This window comes from Mus musculus, chromosome 12 (genome assembly GCF_000001635.26).
Source record: "Mus musculus strain C57BL/6J chromosome 12, GRCm38.p6 C57BL/6J".
In the NCBI taxonomy this organism is placed as follows: domain Eukaryota; kingdom Metazoa; phylum Chordata; class Mammalia; order Rodentia; family Muridae; genus Mus; species Mus musculus.
In genome coordinates this window covers 8,694,493-8,718,395 of record NC_000078.6, presented here as the reverse complement: position 1 = coordinate 8,718,395, position 23,903 = coordinate 8,694,493, and the positions used below count along the sequence as shown (strand labels likewise).

General features: G+C 35.4%; 1 protein-coding gene across 32 annotated transcripts in view; it reads right to left on the bottom strand.

Moving 5' to 3' along the window:
- Nucleotides 1–23,903, bottom strand: part of Pum2 (pumilio RNA-binding family member 2) — a 78,492-nt gene that overhangs the window by 34,188 nt on the left and 20,401 nt on the right. For 20 of the 32 annotated variants that reach the window (XM_006515279.3, NM_001160221.1, NM_001160222.1 and 17 more), the window contains exons 2-7: nt 20,237–20,305; nt 12,355–12,463; nt 8,887–9,074; nt 8,071–8,237; nt 4,766–5,036; nt 4,459–4,552 (exon numbers count right to left, since the gene is read on the bottom strand). In XM_006515279.3, coding sequence (XP_006515342.1) covers nt 4,459–4,552; nt 4,766–5,036; nt 8,071–8,237; nt 8,887–9,074; nt 12,355–12,463; nt 20,237–20,287 — 880 coding nt within the window. In that variant the 5' untranslated portion in view covers nt 20,288–20,305. Of the gene's footprint in view, nt 1–4,458; nt 4,553–4,765; nt 5,037–8,070; nt 8,238–8,886; nt 9,075–12,354; nt 12,464–18,173; nt 18,248–19,207; nt 19,333–20,236; nt 20,306–23,903 lie in introns of all 32 variants that reach the window. The other 12 variants (XM_030247001.1, XM_030247000.1, XM_017315257.2 and 9 more) reach the window with 2 other exon arrangements.

The following is a 23,903-nucleotide window of genomic DNA, read 5'->3' as shown; positions in this document are numbered from 1 at the left end:
CAAATTGAAAAGGGAAAGAAATAATGAAAATGAATATATTTAAAATTAAAGGAGTTAGAGACCCAGCTTTAGATGATGATGATAAAGATGAGTTTATTTTTTCCTTGCCTTTTTGAGACAGGATTTCTAAGATATAGGCTGAAACCCACACAATTTCATTCCCAGACACAAGCAACATAGCCATTTTTCAAAACCAGTTTTTTGGGGGTAAAAAATTAATTAAGATGTGGATTCAAGACTACGCTTATACTTAGCATCATTTGCTCAGGACTGTATTCTAAACCCCACTCCAGGTCAACAGTGTCAAGATTTCTCCCTAGTTGGGGCTGAGGACGGCTCAAGTGATGAATAGCACAACTGGCCTTGTAGAGAGCCTGAAACTCACCTTTACTATGCTGTGACCCTTTAATACAGCTCCTCACGTTGTGGTGACCCCTAACCACAAAATTATTTTCATTGCTACTTCAGAACTATAATTTTGCTATTGTTATGATTCGTACGGTAAATACCTGATGTATAGGATATTTGGTATGCAGCCAGATAGAAAGTGTTGTTCTTTAAAAAATACAATGTATATTCATATTCCCTTTACTGCTCCAAACTTCTCCTCTGTTATGTCCTGGTCACTACAGACTATCTCAATGTTCTAGAGGATTTCTCAATTTTCTCTTAGGTAATAGCCATACAGTAATGCAGTCTGAAGAATTGCCTTTTTAATGATTTTCACATTATGTTGCATTTTCAAGTCCTCTACATACTCTCTGGTATCTTAAACTTATCCCCACCTCCACAAAAAAAGTTTCACTATGCAGCCTTGCTGACCTGAAATTCTCTAGACTCTGGTCATTTATCCCTAGCTTTTTATAGGCCTTTAACACTACTGATTTTCAGATTTCCTGTACTACAGACATTTTCTAAACAAGCCACCTTTCGTTCTGACTTGACTTACACACTCTTGGTGTACAATGTCTATTTTTAAGAATATGTTGCATCTAATACTTATTACTAACCTTTTTATATGAGCCAAGTTTATATTGCTACCTATTTTTGTAAAAACAAATAAAAAAGCAAAAAGTTATTCCATTATTTTTAGATGTCTTGAAAAAATAATTAAAATGCAAAGCAAAATTTAACGCAGATGGGCAGTTGTGATGCATGGTGAGGCAAAGAGAGGCAGAGATCTCTAAGTTTGAGGCCAGCCTGGTCTACAGAGCTGGCTCTAGGACAGCTAAGACTACAAAAACAAACAGTCTTGAAAACAAACCAAGCAAAAATGCTAACTATTGTAGAATGGGGGTGGGGGTGCATGCCTGCCTCTGTGTGTGTCTGTATATGTGTGAGAGTTCATTTATTAGTTGATGCTTGTATCAACTTGTAAAATAGCTTTTACAGAAAATAATTATCTTTATTATGTATCATTTACGACAATGTTCATGCTACTACAGAGGAGTTACTGGCTAAGATCACATGGACAGAAAAGCTTAAATTATTTGCTGTGTTTACCCTTCTACAGAAAATGTTTGGCCAACCCCCTTTGGAAGACTCTTTACACCAATACTGAACAAGATGGTAGTTACTAGCCACATAAATTCCAGTAAACATGTGACAAGCTTAACAAGATCAGATGAACACTTATCTCATTTCAGAATAAGGATGTAAAAGTTCTCATTAGTAAGGTTCTTACCAATATTCTGAAATGATACAATGGGTTAAAACAAATAATTTGGATCACTTTTACTTAGTTCATGTTTTAAGCATGGTTACTAATTTAAAGTTGTTCATAATATATACTCTATTTCTATCATGCTGTTCTAAGTATGCTGTAAGCTAGCCAAGGATGACTGCAAAACTTGATTAAAAAGTACCAACGGTGAAAAAAATAAATATTTACAAATGCGAAATTAAGATTAAAATGGAGTCAGTTGATAGCTTATATTTTATGCTATCATAAAATATAAATATTTTGAATTTATTCAGGTTTCTAAAATTTGCAAATTGTCAAGATTGTTTAAGTCCTGTAAGATACAAGTACCAACTAATAAATGAACTCTCTCACACACACAGACACACAGAGGCAGGAACCCCGCCCAATTCTAGATCAGGCTATATAGATTAGCTCACCAGTGAAGTATGTTTGCTGCTCTTACCAAGTTCTCTTCCTAGCACCTCATCAGCTCCTAAGTGTGCTTCTCCAACTACAGGGAATCTGATACTCTTTTATGGTTTCCAAGAACACCCACAAGCACATCATCACACTAACTGAATACATATAAATAAAAATACACTTTAAAAGGAAAGCAATTGAGGGAATCAACTCAGGGTTTCTTGTGTACTATACAAGCACTTTAACAATTGAACTACAACCCACAACAAATTTTAAGCACTTATCAACACTAGATTTGAACTATTCTATGCATTCATTAATAAGGATAATTTATGCCATGTTAATTTTTCCAAAGTATATTTTTAAAACCCAAAATCTGATCTTCTAGAAGTAGGTGATTTTGAAGTTCATACCTCCCACCACAAAAACAAAAACAACTCCAAAAACTTTCAAAATTGCAAAGACTAACAGCTGTGAAATATTAAAACATACCATAAAGGTCCAAGTAATAAAACCTGTGTATTTCATGAGCAATTTCATGAGCAGGTGCAATTCATACATTTTAACAGTACAAAGGTTAAATTAATAAATACACGGATAAAGGATGCCCAGGAAGAAAGGAAGGAAGGAGGCCAGGTAGATGCTGCAATTATAATGGGTGTACTGGCTAGTTTTGTGTCAACTTGACACAGCTGGAGTTATCACAGAGAAAGGAGCTTCAGTTGAGGAAATGCCTCCATGAGATCCAACTGTAAGGCATTTTCTCAATTAGTGATCAAGGGGGAAAGGCCCCTTGTGGGTGGAACCATCTCTGGGCTGGCAGTCTTGGGTTCTATAAGAAAGCAGGCTGAGCAAGCCAGGGGAGGCAAGACAGTAAAGAACATCCCTCCATGGCCTCTGCATCAGCTCCTGCTTCCTGATCTGCTTGAGTTTCAGTCCTGACTTCCTTGGTGATAAACAGCAGTATGGAATTGTAAGCTGAATAAACCCTTTCCTCCCCAACTTGTTTGTGCAGGAATAGAAACCCTGACTAAGACAATGGGTATATGTATATTTTCATTTATCTTTGTAAAAGCCCCAAGTAAAATTCCTAGGAAGCCTTAACAGCACTAATACAGAACAATAGACATTTGAGGGAAAACAAACAAATTAGTCCTTAAAGAGCACTTGAGGGCTGGAAACAGTTCAGCGAGAGAGATCCAGAGACCCCAAAGTTCAATTCCCAGCCCCCCAGTCCCCGCACCAAGAAAAAAAAAAAAAAAAAAAAAAAAAAGAAAGAAAGGAAAAGATAACAAAGAAATCCTACCACAAAACACTTGCAACTAAAAAATAAATTACGTTTATCCAAAATCAGGTAGTTAGATATATAGTGATAAATGATACAAAACTATATATGCTCTGTATTAATAACATCTTGCTAGTTTTCATATACTACAATTATATAAGGAGAATTAGAAGAAACTAGACAGAAGGGTATGAGGAACTCCCTGTACTTAATTTTATAATCTATTATTACCTTTTAAAAAGCCCCCAAATATATTACATTTAAACTTATTTCACTCCACATCTACTATTAAGAGTCAGAATCAGAGGGCTGAGAAGAAAAACAAAACAGTTATTAGCATATTATTATCATCTATATTATTAAACAGTAAAGATGTGCAAGTGGTAGGAAAAACAAGAAAGACAAAAATAACTAAATATAGACAACAAAACATGTACCAAACTTGAATTTTATCAGTAATAATTATATGGCTGAGTTAATTCACATTAGTTAGAACTAGATATCAAAAAAGTTAATTTTACAGAAAATTTTTTAGTATTCTTGTTTTAGATTAAATCTAAAAATGAGCGTTCTGACTGGAAAATAGATTATATAAATAATAACATTTTATTTCTAGATCTTTGATTACCAATTATCAACTGAGAAAAAAAATCTTAAAAACTAACAACATTTATCAAGTATAAATTTTCAAATGTATGTGTGAGTGTGTTTTCACGCCACAGAGCACATGTGGAGGTCAGATGATAACCTGTGGAGCTGGCACTCTCCTTCCCCATAGATCCTGGATTTTAAGATCAAATTTGGGTCATCAGGCTTTGTGACAAACGCACTGGAGCATCTTGCTGGCCCAAATTACAGACAGATTTAACCAATGATGCAAATAATCAAAATGATTCCCTCCATTAATCATAATCTTTAGTGTGTAATCTGTTACTACTAACCTCAGAGGTGTTTCAGAAAGTAACAAAATGTAAACAAGACATTAAGAAATAAAAGGAAAGTTTAAATACATTAATACCAGCTTTTTCTTCTAATAATGAAAAGGTGTAACTTAATTGAAAAGACTTACCTATATGTGGCTGCTGAGCTGCTGCTAATGCATACTGCTGCTGCTGAGCTGCAGTTAACTGCTGAACTGTTAGTGCACTAGTCCTCTGAAAGAGCTATCCAGGAAAATATTTAATACAAAGATTAATACCAAAACATCGCAATTCTCATTAAAAAGCTATGAATATTTTAAACACTTATTTGAAGAACTTTCTTAACCATAATGACATTTTAATCAATAAAGCATTAAGTGTCAAAACCCTTATCATTCCTAGTGAGTCATACCACTTCAGATTTCACTAATAATAGTGTTACAGAAGTCTCTTTACCTGCTGTTGGGAATTGTAGTCAAAAAGGCCTACAGTAGCTCCTGAAGAATCCATGGGTACCTGATTACCAGGATAGTCAAACTGTAAGGAATCCAGACCAACTTGGTCCATTGCATCCAGATTCTGAGTTTCAGGGTTTGAAAATTCTTCAACAAGTGGTTTATTCGCTGTCGGATTAGGAAGAGGGCCCAATCCTTCTGGGGGATTAGTACTAGGGCCAAGGCGCTCAACTACTTCAGTTGGAGAGGCTTGGCGACTTCCAGGAGTGCGACTAAGTAAAGAAAACAGAAGAGCACTATGAGTAAACGGAGCAAATCCAAGGGTAAATAAAATAGTTAAGTATGAAGGGGAAAAAAGTCCCAAAATATGAAGAATAAGTAAGGCTTTCTGAGTCATCAAATGTTCCATTTCTCATATCTTTTCCTATTTCGTAACTACTTAAGGTAACAGTTTCAGTATTTTTAATTTTATCACTCTCCTCAATTTGAATAGCATAATCATATAACTCAATCATACAGATAAGACAAAGACACAGGTAAGAAAATTTGTCAAAATTTACAACTATACTACTTGAAACTTTTGTCTAAAGCCATAGACAAAAATTAAGAATAAAAAACAACTATTAAATAACAAATATGGCAAAAAAAAAAAAACCCCAAATATGGCAAAGCTCAAAATTCCACTTATCAAAAAACTAACCAGACATGATGGTTAAGTTTCCGTGAGTGAAAGAAATCTAAACTAAAACAAAAGCTGACTCACAACTGTGACTTTCAAAGGTTTTTTTCTGTGCAAACCCTTTTATCTTTTGCACTTGCTTCCTTAATGAGAATAAATGTAAGACTGGGTAGTTTTAGCTAAAAGAACAGAAGAGCAAGCAAGAAAGGGAGTAGCAGCCAAACAGCGAGCCTTTATGAAAGCCCTATACAATAAACAGCTACCCAAAGATCATCTCTACTGTTCCAAGTTGTTTCTCTTTAAAGGTAAATGTAGTAAATTTTGAAAACTTAAAAAGTATACAGAACACACACAATTTTATATAAACAAAATACCAACCCCGCTGCACCACACTACCCTAATTTTCACAAGAAATTCACTAATACTGAATTAAAATTTCAGCATTGGTTTCTCTTCTCATCAACATTGTTCATGTTTCTGACATACTACTACTACTACTACTACTACTACTACTACTACTGATGATGATGATGATGATGCAGTATTCTGCCTGCATGTATACCTGCAGGCCAGAAAAGGGGTCCAGATCTCATTATAGATGGTTGGTTGTGAGCCACCATGTGGTTGCTGGGAATTGAACTCAACCTCTGGAAGAGCAGCCAGTACTCTTAACTAGTGAGCCCCTCTAATATTCTTTTTACACTGTTTTTAATCCTAACATAGTCTATCTTTTCTTATATATGTTTTATATAGGAATCTTACTTTAAGTGTATTGCTCTGAGAAACTATGCATTCATAACACATTCAAAGTATATAAGTACCTAAGTTTAGTAGTAATGAGTGTTTTACTTGTGTCGAACACCAGCTGTTCATCAAACTTAACAGCCTCTAATTTAAGATGTTCCACACTGGCATAAGTTTGCTATCATACAGCAGTTTACAAAGTAATTCTTTTTTTGTTTGTTTATTTGTTTGTTTGTTTTTGTTTTTTCGAGACAGGGTTTCTCTGTATAGCCCTGGCTGTCCTGGAACTCACTTTGTAGACCAGGCTGGCCTGGAATGCAGAAATCTGCCTGCCTCTGCCTCCTGAGTGCTGGGATTAAAGGCGTGAGCCACCACGACAAAGTAATTCTTAATTAAAACCACTAAGTACTTAAAACATTCATGCTACTTCCAAGTCAATCACTGTTTTTGCATATTGGATTTCAAATGTGTTTTTCCTTTAGCCATAGCATACCTGCCTTTTGTGGTTTTTTTCACTTGAAACATTTAAGAAAAAACAAACAAACCAAAACAGAGCTTCTTAGCCAACTTAAAAAAAGGTGGAATAGTCCTACACTTCATTCCAGTAATGTATATATTCCTGACATGTGTTACTAACAAATTTTAATGATAAACTTGAAAGAGATCATATGGTCACAGCAATTTTTCTTAAGCATTTTTACATGACAAGTACTAACTGATACTGTATTTAACTAGTAATTTCAAACACATATTTAAAATCTAGTGGAACAAAACCCACAAATTAGATATTCATAGTCATGTTTAAAAGGGAGCAATAAACTTTCACATAAAACAACTCAATACAGCAAAAGCAGAGAACAAAAGAACATACTGTGTTTTCAGTGGTGCTATTTTCTTGCTATAGTTAATGGTGTGTTAACACTTCAATTATAAATATATAAAAATCAACCAAGTTTGAAATGCCTGACTTTCACTAAAACTTAGTAGCAGAAAAGAAAAATCAGGAAAGGATTCTAAATAAAGAACAATATATTGTTTTCCTTGTCAAAAGAGGTTTACTGATTTGGATGCTTTTTTGCACTAGGAACAGATGAAAATGGTTCTTTAACAGAGACTATTATTCTTTGTTAGGTGAAGGCAATAAATACAGAAACATACAAAGCACCAAGTAACCCTTCCTTTATCCATCACGAGGTGAAGCTCGACAACTAACTAGGAACTGCACGGCAGCCTGAAGCCTCAGCTTTCTAGCACACAGGTAAGTGTGCAGTGTTTAATCTAAAGCCAATGACTGAAAACCAAACCAAACAACAAATACACATTTGATCGCTAGAGACAACTAAAAATAAGTATTCAAGAAATTCAAGCTTAAAAAGCTATTTCATATTTGAAGAAGCAATTATGTTTTAGCACAATTCATATAGTATAAGAAAACCACTGATTACTAAACTAATTTTGCTTCATATATCTAAGATGAAAAAAGCCAAATGGCAGGGGATGAAAAAGTAGTTAATATAGCAATACAAAGAAAAATTCCACTACAAGATATGCAAGCACAACTCAAGGGGAGAGGAAAAATCATGTTAAACCTGTAAGTCACTAATTAGCAACAAAAAAAAAGTTCTAATTTAGTTCATAAGACAAAAATAGCAGCTTCTAACATTAATCTTCTAACATAACACACTGTTTTAGATATGATTGTGAAGACTTTTCAATGACTCATGATGATTAACTATTTTTTAAAAATCCATCCAGATTAACACAAGGCACAAAGGAAATCAAGTAACCCTAAATTGGAAAAACCATCTAAATCAATCACATCAACTAACTGGAATATCTCCTAAAAGAAATATTTTTCTTCTTGAAAAAGTTAAAAATCTTACTTAAAATCTTTGCAATCGGCATCCATTCCATTTGGCAAACCTCTGCCATTTATTTTAGAGTCCTCATCATCTTGTTTAAGATCTCTGTTTTGGTCCTCCTCAAATGGAGAAGCCTTGCCTTTTTGATCTCCTTTCTCAGGTCCATCTGTTTCAGCATCTCTAGTACCCTGAGGAAAAAGAATCTGTTTGATTCTCAATACTTAATAGAACAGAAAAAAAAAGGCACCAAAAGGTAGTCTAAAACTACCCTGTAGTGTATGTAATAATAAAACAACAATTTAATCTTGTTAAGTGAACTAATTTAGCAAAGGCCAAAAAACCTAGGGATTTATAACAGAAGGGCTAAGTCAACCTTAACTATAGCGGTACAGGAAAAGCAGTAACACCACAAATTAAAGTAGTTTATTGTTACATAATTTGACTTAGGTACAGATTAAGTACTATCAGGACTAAGCAATATTACCTTTGCAAAGAAAGTTTTAAAATGACTTGGTTTTTGTTAACACGGTCATAAAAACGTAAGTACCTGTGATTATTCTATAATTTTATGAACTAAATAAAGAAAGCAAATTGTAAATACTTTAAAGTTTCTTTCAGTCCTATGGCTAAACTAGAAGCAGTGGCCCATATCTGTAATGCCACGACAGGAGACTCAGGCTTGACTCAGCTAGCCTGGACTCTGCACAGTGATTTCCAGGCTAACCAAGGCAATATATAGTAAGATCTTATGTTAAAAGGAAGGACTCAAAGAATAAAATACCATTAAACACACACACAAAACAATGAAAACATTAAATTTATATTTAAAATACTTACAAAAGTTCCCTTCCTAAATCGAGAATCCAATTTATCAGCAGGAGAGGAACTTAATACATATTCTACCATGCTCACACCAAGGCCTCCACTTTCTGAGCGTGGAGAAAGAATTGCATTTACTTCACTGTTTCCATGAAAACTCTGTCCAGATCTTCTCTGCACCATAATAGGCTGGGACATTGAATGATCTGTTTGGAAGAAAAACATAATACAGTTTTACTTTTAAGCCAAGAAAAATATAGTTTACAAATTAACATATCAATTTCAGGAAAACTAGTATTCCCTTTTATTATATTCTTGCTATAATAATATAATATTCTTATATAATACTCTTGCTTTTCATTCTGGATAGCTGGGACATCTCTTATCATGTATAAGTCAGAGGGCAGTTACATGTGGACACTCCCTCCTCTCACACTGGCATGGCACCAGGTTATCATTTGAGTAAGTCAGGGGACGGTCACATGTGGACACTCCCTCCTCTCACATTGGCATGGCACCGGGGATTGAACTCACATTGTCAAGCTTTATGGCAAGTATTTTTTACCAGCTCAATCACATCACTGATCTAAGAGCATGTTTCTTGAAAATACAGAGAGAAAGACAAAAGGCAACTTTGTGGAGTTGCTTCTCCTACCTTCACATGAGTTTAATTCAGTGATAAAAAGGCAAAAAAGAGTCAAGCCAAAATATATCAATGCCACAGAAAAATGACTCTGAAGGCTGAATTGTTTCTAAGTCTTAAACCTTTAGGAATAAAAACTATTCAAAACAAAAAAACTAAACAAATAAAAAACAAGAGGTGCAGTTCTCAAGCTCAGGTATACATCACACAAACCTAGAACGCACTGTTATTAACTAAATACCAATCAGTTTGGGGGGAAAAAAAATCAATTAAATCTCAGAATTTTATGTGCATAGTGAGAAACCCAAATATCAAAGTCTTTTAAAATACTTTCTAGTTTCTTTTATTTTAGAACAAAATTATGCACCCAACATAAATGCAACATCTGAAAGCTAGCATAATTTTAATACAATCCACAAATTAGAGGCAGTATTCCAAGTTTTTATTGCTGAAAATTGTTTAAAGAAACTAAAAAGGCTGTTAACTCTGGCTCATTTGTGAACAGAAACAATCTCAATTAGTTTTAGTCCTTAATACCATGGGTATAGTCACTTATTTCATTGCTATAATAATTTTCAAGTAAATGGTACTTTCATTAGTTCTTATTAAGACCCTTCTGTTTCCCACTTGTATCCATAAAAGAGTTGTCATTTTACCCTTCCCGTAATCATTCACCCTCCCTGTTTAAATACTAGTGTATAGTGACCCATCATAGTATAATGATTCAATGGGGAATCCCAGGACAAGACAACGTGTCTTAAGAGTTACTATTGCTGTGATGAAATATCATGACCAAAAGCAACTTGGGTTTATTTCACTCACTGTTCCATGTGACAGTTCATCATCAAAAGCAGTAAGGGCAAGAAGTCAAGCAGGTGAGGAACCTGGAGGTGGGAGCTAACGGAGAAGCCATGGAAGAGTGCAGCTTCCTGCCTTGCTTATCAGGGCTTGCTCAGACTGCTTTCTCATAGCACTACAGAACCAGCACATGGATCACATCCTCCACAGTGGGCTGGGCCCTCCCCGATCAACCACTAATTAAGGAAATTCCCTACAGCTGGTTCTTATGGAGGTATTTCTCAACTCAAGTTCCCTCCTTTCAGATAACTGTACCTTGTGTCAAGTCAACATAAAACAAGTCAATATACAGAAAGAATGAGCATGGAGACTGTTGATGTAGATCAACTGGTAGTGATTGCCAAGCATGCAAAAGACTAAGTTTGGTTCCTAACATTGTATAAGATGGGTGTAGTGGCACACATCCCTGATCTCAGCACTTGAGAGGTGGGAGCAGGACTATCAGTATTTCAAAGTCAGTCTCTACTACACTAAGGTCCAGGCCAACCCAGGGTTACATTTAATAAGGAATAATCAAAACTAGGATAAAGTCCCTCAAAAATAACCCAGAATTTTACAGGAATATAAAGCATGGGGAATTGATTCTTCCCACCCTTAAGGTGAATACAAAAGAAGAAATGATATTTAAGTGGCATAGACAGAAAGGAGGAGTAGACTTACAAAGTGAGACAATGAAGGAGGAGTGAGAGTATTTCAGTTATAGAAACTACCATGCTCCAAAGTCCCACGGTTTGAAGCATGCCTTAAAAAAAAGGAACCAGACTACATCATTTTAGCTGCAAGGAAGTAATAATATATATGATTAGACCTCTCATAGTAGCAGAGAAATAACTTTGAAGCTTTATTGTTGTGTATGATGTATATGTAGATGCATATGTGCCATGGAGCATATACAACAGTCAGAGGACAACTGTGATTGTTCTCTGCTTCCACTTTTGCATGAGTTGCAGGTCACTAGGTTTGTACAGTAAGAGCCTTTATCCTTCTCACTGCTCCAAGAATTTTCTTTCTTTATCGGAGACAGGATCTCACTATGTCCTCTGACCTCCTCAAGCAGTGCCCTATATATCCCTGTTCTTATTCAACCCCCAAAGAAATGTTACTTGTAAAATATATGCTTAGGAATTTGTATTTTTCTTATTTCGTTTACTTTGTATAGCATACACAAACTGTATCATACTCAGCAATAAAAAGAAAATATTTGTAAAAACATTTATATGCCCCTCAAATTTGATTCATCACAGATTTTAATAAAATAAGTCAAAATGTTTTAAAATTGATAAGTAATGTGATTTCTACAGGTTACAGTTCATTATGTGCCTGCCAGGTCCCTTTCCCCAGTAGTTTTGTGGGTCTACTCTTTCCTTGCAACTTAATAGGAATCAAAAATATTTTCAACTGCCCTGTTTCTAGGAGATCTGTATCACCAATGTATACCATTTCTAGATGTGGCTAATGTTTTACAATGCTAGACTGAAATGCAGTTAGATTAATCAGTCACTGTCACCCAAAAGAATTTAAGACAGAAAATTCTAGTTAACGAGTCCTCTAGTAGTTGTCAAATTTTTATCACCAGAGTTAATTAAAAAACAAAAGAAAACAACTATTAAAATCCTGTACTAAATCTATCTAATCAATAAAGTGTATTGTCACGTAAGACTTAACAGTTGTTACAAAAATCTGAACTAAAGCTGGGCAATGGTGGCCTATGCCCTTAAAATGAGCACTGCAGAGGCAGAAGCAGGCAGATTTCTGAGTTCCAGGCCAGCCCAGTCTACAAGGCCAGCTCTAGGGACAGCCATGGCTATATAGAAAAATCCTGTCTGAGAAAAACAAAAACAGAAATCTACACTATAATCAACAAAGGTATCACAAAGTTTTTCCCTAAATTGTTTAAGGATAGGCAAAAAAGTTTCAATTTGAAAACCTGAATTAAAAAAATTTTGAATTTATTCATAATTCTCACCCAAACACTAATGACTTACGAGAAGTTCCCCATGCAGTCTCTCTCCATTCATCATCCCCAAGAAATATGCCTTTTTGTCCATCTTTTGTTGAATCATCAGGTTCCCAAAACTTTTTGGTAGGCAAAAGCTATTTGAAAGGGGAAAAAGAAGAAAAACAAAGTTTTATAATGTTATACAATTTACAAAAAATACATAAGGAAATGTAAACACGTCACTTATATGTACATGTTAGCTTTCGCATACCTTTGAGTAATCTATTTTTTATTATTTAATTATTATTATTTAATTATTTAATTATTATTTGAGTAATCTATTTTCCAAGCAAAATTTTGAGCAAAGTAACTCCTCATTTAAGTACTGGCTCAAATAATTCTAGGCCTCTAATACAATTTTCAGAGTTTTGTTATGTCCCATCTTTTTTTCAATTTTTATAAGGTATTTATTTACTTTGTGTTGAGAATTGTGCCCGCATATAGGTATGCATACATCATCCATGCTTAGAGCCCAAGTAGGTCAGAAGAGGGTATCAGATCCCCTTAGACTGGAGTTATAAGCTATTATGCAGACGCTGGGAACCATCTCAAAGAGCAACAAGTGCTCTTAACCACTAAGTTTACCCCCTTATGACTTTCTTTATATATAATTCTCAAAAGACTTAACAAATTTCTTGCTCAGGATAATAAAAATGCCCAAAGAAATTATAAAAAATTCCTTCACTTCTAAAAGCTGCTTTTGAACAATCTCTTATCAAAGTTCCAAAATAGTATTTTTTCAAAACTCTTACTAGCTTTGAATAGCACCAATCTGTTGATTCCAAATCAGAAAGCTATGAATAACAGAAGACACACAAAGAGAAACCCTAACAATATTTTTTGAGATAATAACCTCAAGGTATTATGCTCTATTCTACATGGTAACCTGTAAAAACTACATCAGTCAATAGGACTACTCGGTCGTTACTCTCTATCCCTGACACTCAGAAACAAAATTACATTTGTTTGAACAGATTCTTTTTCTCAAGACATACATGTAGCATTTTAAGTGAACATTCATAAAGACATCATTTGTATCCTATTAATTAAATGACAAGTCATTTTAGCACTCATAACCAGGCCTGTACATACTTCTACTACTATATTGACCACACTAGTTACCTGTGTTTGCCCCTTTAAAGGCATGCTGATCTCATCTTCGGAGAATTTAAACAGAATGGAGTAAAATATAACTCAATAATACCTGATGTAGAGTCTGAGAGATAATTTAGTGTCTATTTTCAGGGGGCAGGGCGAGTTGCATGCAAGGTGAGAAATACAATAACCATAAATGAAACAGAAAACCATGAACAAAAGCAAAACTTAAGAAAATGCAATGTTCTACACAAAGAAGATGCAAGACAACTCATTTAACACTAGTAAAGCTAACCATGAGGTTATGAAAACCCTTAAAGGCAAATTAAGGAAACTGAAAGTTTTACTAAAGCGACAGAAATTAAGACAGGTTAGTGACAGTATGTTTTGGAAAACAAGTCAAGTTGTAATACCAACTGATAGAATGGGGAAGACTAAAGAGCAAGGAAACCATCAGTTTAGGAAAGTCACAACAAAGCCAAGACAGTTAGATCTAAGAGGGCACTGGCAGAAAAGAGCTGGGGGGGGGGGGGGGAATCTCAGAGACTTCTTGGAATATCAAAAGACATTGATTACAAATGGTGGAAAATATAAATAAAATGCACAAAAACTAAGTGATACTGTTGTTACCAAACCAAGAAGCAGTGTTGAATATGAACATCTTATCTTATATATTTAATTAATGTAAGATAAAAGTTTTAACTAATCATGGGCACAGAAGTGACTAGGTGAGTCATCATCTTCTGAGAGAGTAGAAATAACAGCACCCCACTGAGACTGCTCTGCTCTAAGATAATATTCCGAGTGCTTTCACAGAGCACTGCCTTAGACTACAAAGTGCACAACTAGGGATTGGCATAGTGTGGAAAAACACCTGTCTAGCATATAAGGCTCTGAGTTCCATCCTCAGCACCACAAAAAGGGTAAAATAAAATGTATATTGCTTATGTAGGGGAGAAAAAAATCATGTCGAATATTCAATATGCTAATTTACCAAGTACTTCTATAAGCAAAGCTGTATTTCTTTTGCAATTATGCATAAATTATTAGATATACAGAAAATATTTTAGCCAAAATTAACACTTCTACTTAGAGATCTACCTTCCATACACTCTAGAAATGCTTTTTAATTATTAAAAATATGTTTTCAGTGAGTGTGTACTATATGTAATACATGCACATTAGTGTGTTTTGAGCAAAGAGCAAAATGTGTCTTTATGACTCTGCCTTTTTACCTTTGAGACAAAGATAGGGCAGGCTGGCATGATAGGTACTGGCAGCCATGGCTTTTTACATTGATGATGGGGACCCGAACTCAGGTCCTCAGACTGACTTACAAAGTAAGCTGTTACCCACTCAGTCATCCCCATAGAAAAACACCTTCTGTGGCAATTTAAACAGTAATTTACGTTCTTCCTAGCTCATGACCCATAGTTTAAAATGGATTAAAGAGAAGAAAAGGCAATGGGTCAAAAAAACACAGTTAAAATAAAAAGTGAGAAAACATAAGGTTAAATGAATTGAGACAGAAACAGAGATGTCTCCATAAATTCTTTGATTATATATGATATAGAATAAATAAGATTTACGTTATAGAAAACAAGGCAAAGAAATTTTTTTTTTTTTAAAGATTTATTTATTTATTATATGTAAGTACACTGTAGCTGTCTTCAGACACTCCAGAAGAGGGAGTCAGATCTCGTTAGGGATGGTTGTGAGCCACCATGTGGTTGCTGGGATTTGAACTCTGGACCTTTGGAAGAGCAGTCGGGTGCTCTTACCCACTGAGCCATCTCACCAGCCCAGAAATTTTTAAATCTAATAAAAAATTTATTATTTTCCTACTAGTGCCCTAACTCACAAAACTTTGAGTTAAAACCATGGTTGGGACACTAAGTGTTTCTTGTCAACCTGTCCTTCCATCCTCCATGTCAGGGTGACTGACAAACATTTTTTGTCCTCCAGAAACAATTTATGGCTTGCCCTCTCTGTTGTGAAGAAACCAGTGAAGACCCGATATATACTGCCTTATAATCAACCAAATTCCTGGCCCAGCATTTCAGGAGGTACACTTAAAACACCATACTTTTCTACTATAAACTAAGCAAAAATCTCAAAGTAGCCAATTAACATGCTTGAAATTAATTCATACAGCTTATCTAAGCTCAGATACTTCCAAGAAAAGAGATGTTATGATGACATCATAACTCAACTACGGGGGGGGGGGGCAGATCAAGATATACAATCATTCTACTTATATAATACAAATTCACAAAAGACAAAACAAAACAAAATCCCAAATGAAGTTGTAGAGAACAGCAACAAAAAAGAAACCATGATGAAATTTCCTAAATCTCTAAAATGGTGCTTTCTAGCCTTAATCTGTAGCGTATCCTGTAAATAAAAGATAAGTAATAATTTTTACTCTTCATTTTTCTTTTTTTGTAATGAAAACACAACCTACTGCTCCAAGACTGAGACTGCAATGAAAGACCACTAAAAGAGTCATCCAATCCATCCTCTAGCTTATAGCCACCATAAATACTAGGAACCTTTCATAGCCAAAGTACAAGAGTCATTTTATTGACTGTTTATTTCAAAGAATTGTATGTTACTAAGGTTTTGGCTATAGCCATTCTCTTTCTTTTTTCTTGTTTTAGTTTAAGTATCCCAGAGAGATGAAAACCTAATACTTAAGAATAGTTATATGAAGCTGGGTGGTGGTTGTGGCGGCAGCACAAGCCTTTAATCCCAGCACTTGGGAGGCAGAAGCAGGTGGATTTTTGAGTTCAAGGCCAGCCTGGTCTACAGAGTGAGTTTCATCCAGGACAGCCAAGGCTACACAGAGAAAACTTGTCTCAAAAAACCAAGGACAAAAAAAAAGAATAGCTATATGATAAGTTTTTCTACATAAGAAAACACAATCAGATTTACATTTAACTACTACAGAAGATAGTACTTTCCAATTCATCAATATTTCTAAGAATTGCCATTATTAAGACTATCTTGAGCTAGAGAGATGGCTTAGTGGTTAAGAGCACTGGCTGAGGTCCTAAATTCAATTCCCAGCAACCACATGGTAGCTCACAACCATCTGTAATGGGATCTGATGCCCTCTTCTGGTGTGTCTGAAGACAGTGACAGTGTAACTCATATACAAGAAATAAATCTTTGAGGAAAAAAAAAAAAGACTATCTCTAGGTAAATAAAAAGTTTAAGATTATCTAATTCTTCAATCTTTAAACTCCAAAAATAGACAGCGATTTTATAAATATACTGCAATCTTCTGAACACTACCTGAAATAGCTGATTTCCTTTTATGTTTTGTCTTAAGACAAAGTCTCTCTATAGTCCTGGCTGTCCTGGAGTGTAGCTAGTGAGACTGCTGCGACAACAGAAGTCTCCTTAGTTCCTCCAATATGTCCCTACTCCATCACTCTATTTTGTTTCTTTTTGTTTAAGACAGATTTCATTGTATAGTTTCAGCTAGCATGGAACTTACTATGTAGACCAGGCTGGCTTTAAATTCCAAGATCCACCTGCCTCTGCCTCCACAATACAGGAATTAAAGGCATTTACTACCAGGTTAGACTCTACTTGAGATTTTTTTTTAATGCTTTATATATTCTTATTTTATGAGCCTTGGTGTTTTACCAGCATGTATGTCTGTGTGAGGGTATCTGGTCCCCTTGAACAGAAATTACAGACAGACAAACTGCCATGTAGATAGATACTAGGATTTGAACACAAGTCATTTGGAACAGCACCAGTGCTCTTTAAACTACTAAGTCCTCTTTCCATTTTAATATTTTTTTCTAAAATACTGTGTCAAAATAGGAGAACATTATTTATCACAACAGAACAATCCCCAAATAAAACTCATTAGCTCAAAGATCTGAAGTGAAATTTTGGTTTCCTCAACAAAATTCAGGCAAGGTCCTTTTCTTCTATTATTTCAAAATTAAACAGGAGACAGCTATATGCACCCTAATAAACTGATGACAGTTAACAGGCATGTGCTTCTCTGGATACTTGACTAAAATATTACATCTCTATACATACTAATAAAGCCAAGCACCTCTTCCTATGTGTTGTATTTGTTTGTTCTAAGCCACACAATATAAAGGAAATCAATACAGACAAAAACATGCTATTGAGGAGAAGAATGAGTTTATGAATACAGATTTGTTTCTATTTTTGGACTAACAACTTAAGAAAATGACCTCCTGGGCTGGAGAGATGGCTCAGCGGTTAAGAGCACTGACTGCTCTTCCACAGGTCCTGAGCTCAATTCCCAGCAACCACATGGTGGCTCACAACCATCTGTAATGGGATCTGATGCCCTCTTCTGGGGTGTCTGAAGACATGACAGTGAGTGTACTCACATACATAAAATAAATAAGACTTTAAAAAATAAAATGACCTCCTGATGATAGCTCACAAAAAACGATACATTTAAAACAATTCTTGTAAGTATACACAATGATTCTCCATACATTAGAGAGATTTATAACAGTTAAGACTCAATATGCAAAACTTTAAAAGGAAAGAACAGGGCAATCCATTAAAAAAAAAAAAAGGGATTGTTTTACATCACAAAAACATCCCAAACAAGCAATCTTAGAAAACGAGAAAAGAGCCAGAGAGTACAGGCTGCTTTAATTTATTCCAATGGGTGAATTCTGGAATAAAACAAACAAAACACCTCACCTGTCAGTAAAGGAGGAGAAGACTGGTGAGAGAGAGACAGGCAAAGAAGGAAATCCCAGAAGGTTCCCTGCTGCCTGTGAGATGAGGAAAGATAGAAAGGCTTGTGGGAGAGAACCCAGAGACAGAAATTTGAGTAGGCTTCTTAGCTATCTCTTAAGAGGTAACAATATTAACTGGTAAACTGTTTTTTAAAAAATAGCAAAACCAGCTTATTTTTAAAAAAAAAATATTTTTACTGGATGAAGGTTACATGTTAAACTGGCCTGCAGCCATCCACCAGACAGCAAGAAGTTTAGGCCTATAGCACTCTGGTTGTCTGATATGTTGACTAATAAATTAGCATGGGTTTTAGCTTATTTCATTTAGCTTACTATTCAATCCAACTCCTCTACTAAAACCCATAGACAACTAATTTAACCACTGCTTCTGACCACAATTTTAACCACAAAGGTATATTTAAGTTATCAAATGTATTTTTCAAATAGCAAAACAAAACAAAACAAAAGTCAATTAGTAAATAAATCCATAATGTATATGGAAGTAAAGAACCAAGCCTAGGATTAATGTAGGGTTCTCACTCTTATGAAAATCAAGTTCAAGTCTGTCACAGACAGAAGGTAGAAACACTTCAAAAATGTTTTCACTGTTTTAGTATCTGAAGATAAGGTCTTCCTATTTAACCTAAACTGGCCTTGAGCACAAAACTTTTCTGCCTTGGCCCACCAAGTGCTGGAAGTACAGGCATGTTCTACAATGCTCCCAGACCTGCTGTTAAGATATGCTACTCTACTTTCTAAAACTCTAAGAATACAAATGGGGGGGGGGGGGGCGGGGCAGCCCTTTTAGCTCTATTTAGTCTACTGGAGTATCAGTAATGCCTGAGCAAGACACTATGCTACAAAATATAGGTTTTCTTTTAAAACCAAAAAGTATCCCTCGCTCAAAATATTTTTAGGGCCCAGATTAGACTTTACTTTATGTGCTGAACTAACAAGTTTATTTTGGCAATACTTAGCTTAAGCACCTTAACTCACCCTTAAATCAGTCCTCTGAAAATGACAAACTCTTTGGAAAACGCTGTTCTGAAGAAAGGGAGGGTTAGCTAGCTGCAGAGTGCCCTCTTGTGGCCCAAAGGAGTGACAGGACTCTCTTTCTGCATCTGAAGAGCACAGCATTGGATGGAGTGAGTCTCTTGAAGGTCTCTAATCTACTAAAGTAAAATAATCTCCAGGAGCAAGCAATTCATTACACATCTTAGGTCTGTTTACTGTTATTTTCTACTATCAAAGTCTATACAGGAGTGTGTAATATAGAACACAACAAAGGTGTGTCTACAGGAGTTTTTATAATCAGTTTTCTAAAATTCATTAGGAATATGGAAAACTAAGTATTTTAGATGCCTTCAAATATGTAATGGTATGGTTAACTGGGTGACCCAAAGAAAACCATAGATTAATAGAAAAGATAACATCCATTCAAAATTGTAGAGTACCTATTATACTAAGCATTAAAAGCTAGCAATTTATAGGAGACAAATACAAAACAAACTAATCAGTAACATAAAGTATTTATAATGAACTAAATGACAAGTCAGATGAGGCTAATTCTATTACAGACAGCTATGGGATACTAGATACTGTGTTTTCAGTGGAGTCTTGCAGATTAGGAGTTTATTAAGCAAATATCTTCAGGTAAAGAGAGTTTTGAGAAAGAGTAGCAACAGTCAAGCATAGCTAAAGCAAACAGCATACATATATAAAATGGCAGAACAGGATGTACTCTTTTGAGCAGAGCTAATTCTAATTACACAATTCACTAGCAAAATATGATAACCAAGTCAATCAAAATCACCTAGACACAAATAAGCACACCAATAATTACTTACTGGGTTTAACTTACAAAATAAGCAACCAAAAAAAAAAATCATTGACTACACAAGTGCATAATTTCAATTAAAAAAAATATAGGTCTGAAAGCTGTAACTATTTCCAAGATTTATAGTTTAAAACTAAATTTCAATGATTAAAGTGAATCGTAAGTTTTTGGTATTGGTGAACTCTTACCTCTCCCATTCCCCGAGATTCTAATGCAAGAGCTTGAAAATCATGATTCATTTCATCCACAGATCAAACCTAGTGAAGAACAAAAAGTGAAAGTTAGCAGGATTTTTTTAAAGTAGTAACTATGTTGTACGTCTATTAACTAATATTATCACACTCCAAAATAGACAAGAACAGATGTTTCTGTGACAGGCTTTCCTAAAACTGTAAAAGTAGTTTTGTTTATATAATTCTGTATGCCAACAGTCCACTACACATTCTTGAAGCAAAGGAAGTAAAAGTGAATCCAAACATTAAAGCATTTCTCTTTTTAGTGTGACAAGTCACTTCTATAACATTGTTTTATATTACTTAAGGTTTTGTTAGAATCCCCCACCCAGGCCCCCCCATCCCCGAGACAGGATTTCTCTGTGTAGCCCTGGCTGTCCTCGAACTCAGAAATTCGCCTGCCTCTGCCTCCCAAGTGCTAGGATTAAAGGCGTGCACCACCACACGCAGCCTTTCTTAGGATTTTTTTTAAAAACTCTAACCACTTATTTATAAACCTCAATGTAAAAAAGTTAGCAAGATAATTAAATGGTGAAGCACATTTTTAGTGAAAACATTTCATATACAGTGAATTAACGACCGTGTTTGTTGTAGTTTCTTCAAGAAAGCACTTCTCAATCCTTCCATTCATAATAGTTAACCTCTCTCTTTTTAAAAGTAATCTTGGGCTGGAGAGATGGCTCAGAGGTTAAGACTTCTTCCAGAGGTCCTGAGTTCAATTCCCTGCAACCATATGGTGGCTCACAACAATCTGTAATGGGAATGGATGCCCTCTTCTGGTGTCTGAAGACAGCAACAGTGTACTCATACATTAAATAATTAAGTAAATAAATATTTTTTTAAAAAAGAAAATCTTAATTATCCACTGAAGTGTATTTTATTTATTTACGTTTATATTTATTTATGTATGTATATGGGTATTTTATCTGCATGTACATCTGCACACCAGAAGACAGACAGTTGTGAGCCACCATGTGGGTACTGGGAACTAAACTCAGGACCTTCCAAAAAGCACTTAACCACTGAGCCATCTCCAGTCCTACCACTCTCTTATGTGACAATGTGTTGTTATTGGTCCTCTGCCTCCTCCAACTAAGAAACAAAAGAAAACAAAACAAAATAAAACATGCAAGCTTAAGCCTTTCTCAAGTTAACAACTTTGAAATTCAACTGGAAAAAAAAATCCATTATTCCTCCCCTAAAACCCCAACTCATTCTTTCTCTAAAACCTTCAGGTTTTGACAAACTGAGAGGGCTAACTTTAATTCCTCCCCGCTCTCTGTTCTAATCTGATCCTATGATAATTATTTTTGCTTTCCTAGGTTTCTAGCTGGTACATCATAGATTCCTATTTTTCATCTCATCCCTTAATTATTAGTATTCCTCATTATTCTGTAGAAGTCACCCTTTTTCTCCATTCCATAATATGAATAATCTCTGTTTTCAATGCTGTGAGAGCTGTCTAGATGAGCTGGATACCAAACCCACCAAATTTGTATCTACAAAGGAAATTTCTCTATTCTCCAACACTTCCAGTTATCGCTTTCCTTTTATTTCCCTGACTGTAACACACAAAGTTCCCATTTTGTTCTCCTTTACTGCCTTTCTTACACACATTTTCATTTCATATTATTTATCAAATATCAAGTCCTGTTAAACCAATCTTACCTGCTTAAATCTGTTTTCTAGCTGTCAGGTTGAGAACACCACCTTTTAACTGAAAAACTGAAACATTCCTCATCATTCCTTTCTATAATCTAATCTCCAAATTGTAGTTATCTTTCTATAATAACTACTCTGATCATGCGACTCTCGTAAAGCTCAAACTCCTTTATATGGCTTACAAAGAGATCCTAGCTGATGAAAGTATCCTCCAACTTGAGTTCAATGCCCATGAGCCACAGGGTGGAAGGACTCCCTCAGCTTGCCTGATTCCCACTAAATAGCTGTACAGAGCTGATGAAGTCCTGAGCCAGTGTACACTGTTAGCATGGGCCCATCCATGTCAAGGGCCCCAGTTCCTCAGATCTATGAGAATGGCAAAGCCTCTTCTGGTCTAAGTTTGAGTGTTTACGAAACTGTGTGTACAAAAACTAGCCACAGTTTTCTCCTCTTGGATGACTACTTCTGACAGAGATCTCCTATGAGACTAGCTAGCCCTTCCTCCTTGCTCTGTTCATAATAAACAAGCTGACTTTTTGGGATTCTAGTAGGTATCCTCCATTAGCGTGAGCACAGCCTATGGTAAGCACAGTCCACCCAACTCCAGCTTTCCTGTGTAGTTTCTTTATTCCCACATTGGCTCAGTCAGATTTCAAGAACAAATATATAAGTAAAACATTAGAGTTCAGACATCTGGTAATTCTTTATCTCTGGACAAATAAAGTAGTATTTCTTTTCTCTATGTTCTAATATGAAGACCTGCCACACAGATTGGCTGTGAAAACTAAGTCAGAAAAATAATAAAGTAGTGATTACTAGGTAATTACTCAAGACAGCTAGTAGAAGACTTTCAGGGACTAATGAGATGGCTCAGCAGTTCAAAACTGCCAAGTTAGAGGACCAGAATCCAGTTCCTAGCACCTGCCTCCTGACAAACAAGACACAAATATTTGGGCAAACAAGACAGGCTCTGAAACTCCTATAGCAAATCCACTCCTATAAGGCCTAAAAAAAAACAAAATAAATAAATAAATAAATAAAAACCAAAAAAACAAAACAAAACAAAACCACTATGGGGCAACCAGAGCTACTGCACAACAATGAGAAGAATCCCCGAAAGAAAGAGCATAAATTCTGCATTTAAATTAAAATACATATTTAGATGACCCTGGAACTACAGATCTAGAACCAGTTCCAAGAAGTCTAATTAAGGATCTAATCAGAATTAAGCAAATTTCAGCTGCTGACCATAAAAATTACAGGAACTCAGATTTTGAGTTACATGAAAACTAAACCCAAGATACTCCACAACAGAATTCAATCATCAATAACATCTGAAACTCAGACTATTTAAACCTATGAAGAAACTAGAAAATGATATAAAAAGAAAAAAAAAGTATCAATGAATAAAGACAAATGCTGAAATCAGGCTTGTGCTCTGCCCTATGCTACTCTGTATTGATTTAAAAGTCATTTTTATTTCTCACATTTTGCCTTGTTTTATCACAGCAGCTTTCAGTTTTTCAATACAGGATTTTATTGTGTATCTCTGGCTGTCCTGAAACTCAGAATCTGCCTGCCTCCCAAGTGCTGGAATTAAAGTTGTGTGCCACCACTGCCTAGCTCCACCACAAGCAGATTTTGACTCTATCATGAAGTACTATGTGCCTAAGTGGACACATGAAAGGTACCATCTGCCTAGCACCACCCACATGGCAGAAAAATAAATGGATTTAGTCTGGGAGTAAAAAGAATACCATCCTATACATGTATCTGGGTAAATCCAACTGTAAGAACACAAGGTCTTATTAAAACATCAGAAAAAACAAAACCAAGAATTTATCAGATACAAAAGACCAAGGCAAGAGAATAACTGTCTCACCTGGAGCCCATAAAGACAGACACCTGGGCTGGAGAGATGGCTCAGTGGTTAAAAGCACTGACTGCTCTTCCAGAGGTC